Below are 292 nucleotides of genomic sequence, written 5' to 3' on the forward strand. Positions count from 1 at the left end.
TTTAAATTCTTTTTACCTTTTCTGTGCACCTAGGAGTGGAGTCTGGGTCAGTCAGTGGAGGCAGCAGTCTAACCTCCAGCAGCCACATCAGCACCATGGCCTCCTACTCAGGCGGCCCCCCAAGTATAGTGGGTCAGGCTGCCTCTCAGCACAGCCTACAGCCCACACATCTTATGACTCACCAGACTATACAGGCAAGCAAACTGGATTTACTACTAAGATTCATATGTAAACAGAGAAAGTCTTTTAGGTGTTCTGTAGGTAGAGGAGTAGTGATCAATAATGATGTACT

At 46.9% G+C, this 292-nt stretch overlaps 1 protein-coding gene across 1 annotated transcript in view; it reads left to right on the forward strand.

The window, feature by feature from the left end:
• The window catches only part of LOC119593785 (endochitinase A1-like), a gene marked incomplete in the record, with an annotated part of 14,905 nt that overhangs the window by 1,560 nt on the left and 13,053 nt on the right, over positions 1-292 (forward strand). The window contains 1 exon segment of the mRNA XM_037942808.1: positions 34-194. Coding sequence (XP_037798736.1) covers positions 34-194 — 161 coding nt within the window.

This window comes from Penaeus monodon, chromosome 32, assembly GCF_015228065.2.
Source record: "Penaeus monodon isolate SGIC_2016 chromosome 32, NSTDA_Pmon_1, whole genome shotgun sequence".
Lineage (NCBI taxonomy): Eukaryota > Metazoa > Arthropoda > Malacostraca > Decapoda > Penaeidae > Penaeus > Penaeus monodon.